This window comes from Terrapene carolina, unplaced genomic scaffold (genome assembly GCF_002925995.2).
Source record: "Terrapene carolina triunguis isolate 2854851 unplaced genomic scaffold, T_m_triunguis-2.0 Scaffold22, whole genome shotgun sequence".
Lineage (NCBI taxonomy): Eukaryota > Metazoa > Chordata > Testudines > Emydidae > Terrapene > Terrapene triunguis.
This window is the reverse complement of record NW_020664373.1, coordinates 12,181,559-12,182,606: the sequence shown is the minus strand read 5'-3', so window position 1 is coordinate 12,182,606 and position 1,048 is coordinate 12,181,559. Positions and strand designations below refer to the sequence as shown.

Here is a 1,048-nt window from a genome sequence, read left to right as displayed (position 1 = left end):
GGCCTGCATGAAAACTTCTAAGCTTAACTACCAGCTTAGATCTGGTCCGCTGCCACCACTCTCGATGCTAATTCCCTTCCCTGGGTAGCCTTGAGAGACTCTTCACCAATTCCCTGGTGAATACAGATCCAACCCCCTTGGATCTAAAAACAAGGAAAATCAATTAGGTTCTTAAAAAGAAGGCTTTTAATTAAAGAAAAAGGTAAAAATCATCTCTGTAAAATCAGGATGGAAAATAACTTTACAGGGTAATCAAACTTAAAGAGCCCAGAGGAATCCCCTCTAGCCTTAGGTTCAAAGTTACAGCAAACAGAGGTAAACACCCTAGCAAAAGGTACATTTACAAGTTGAGAAAACAAAGATAAAACTAACACACCTTGCCTGGCTGTACTTACAAGTTTGAAATATGAGAGACTTGTCCAGAAAGATTTGGAGAGCCTGGATTGATGTCTGGTCCCTCTTAGTCCCAAGAGCGAACTCTCCCCAAAAACAAAGAGCACAAACAAAAGCCTTTCCCCCCACCAAGATTTGAAAGTATCTTGTCCCCTTATTGGTCCTTTGGGTCAGGTGTCAGCCAGGTTACCTGAACTTCTTAACCCTTTACAGGTAAAAGGATTTTGGAGTCTCTGGCCAGGAGGGATTTTATAGTATTGTACACAGGAGGGCTGTTACACTTCCCTTTATAGTTATGACACTGGTGTGCGTGAAAATGGATTGTCACATGAGCTGGGGAAGAGGGAGATCTAGCCCTTAGCCCAATCTGCTCTGTGCTAACCTGCCTTTTTGTCTCTCTTGGTGTTGTGTAGGTTTTCTATGGAAACTCAGACAGATCATCCATTGTCCAGAATCTCCTGCGCCCTCCGATTGTTTCCCGCTACATCCGATTAATACCTCTAGGCTGGCATGTGCGCATTGCCATCAGGATGGAGCTGCTGGAGTGCATGAGTAAATGTGCTTAAAGTCCAATCATGCGTGGCTTTCAAAGGGGTGCGAGGAGAGTCCCTAGCAAAATGTAGAAAGACAATAAACACAATGACAAGGGTAGCAA

General features: G+C 43.9%; 1 protein-coding gene across 1 annotated transcript in view; it reads left to right on the top strand.

Moving 5' to 3' along the window:
• Positions 1–1,048, top strand: part of LOC112108239 (retinoschisin) — a 24,666-nt gene extending 23,618 nt beyond the window's left edge. Inside the window, 1 exon segment of the mRNA XM_029910717.1 lies at positions 807–1,048. Within this exon segment, the coding sequence (XP_029766577.1) occupies positions 807–959 (153 nt within the window). The 3' untranslated portion in view covers positions 960–1,048.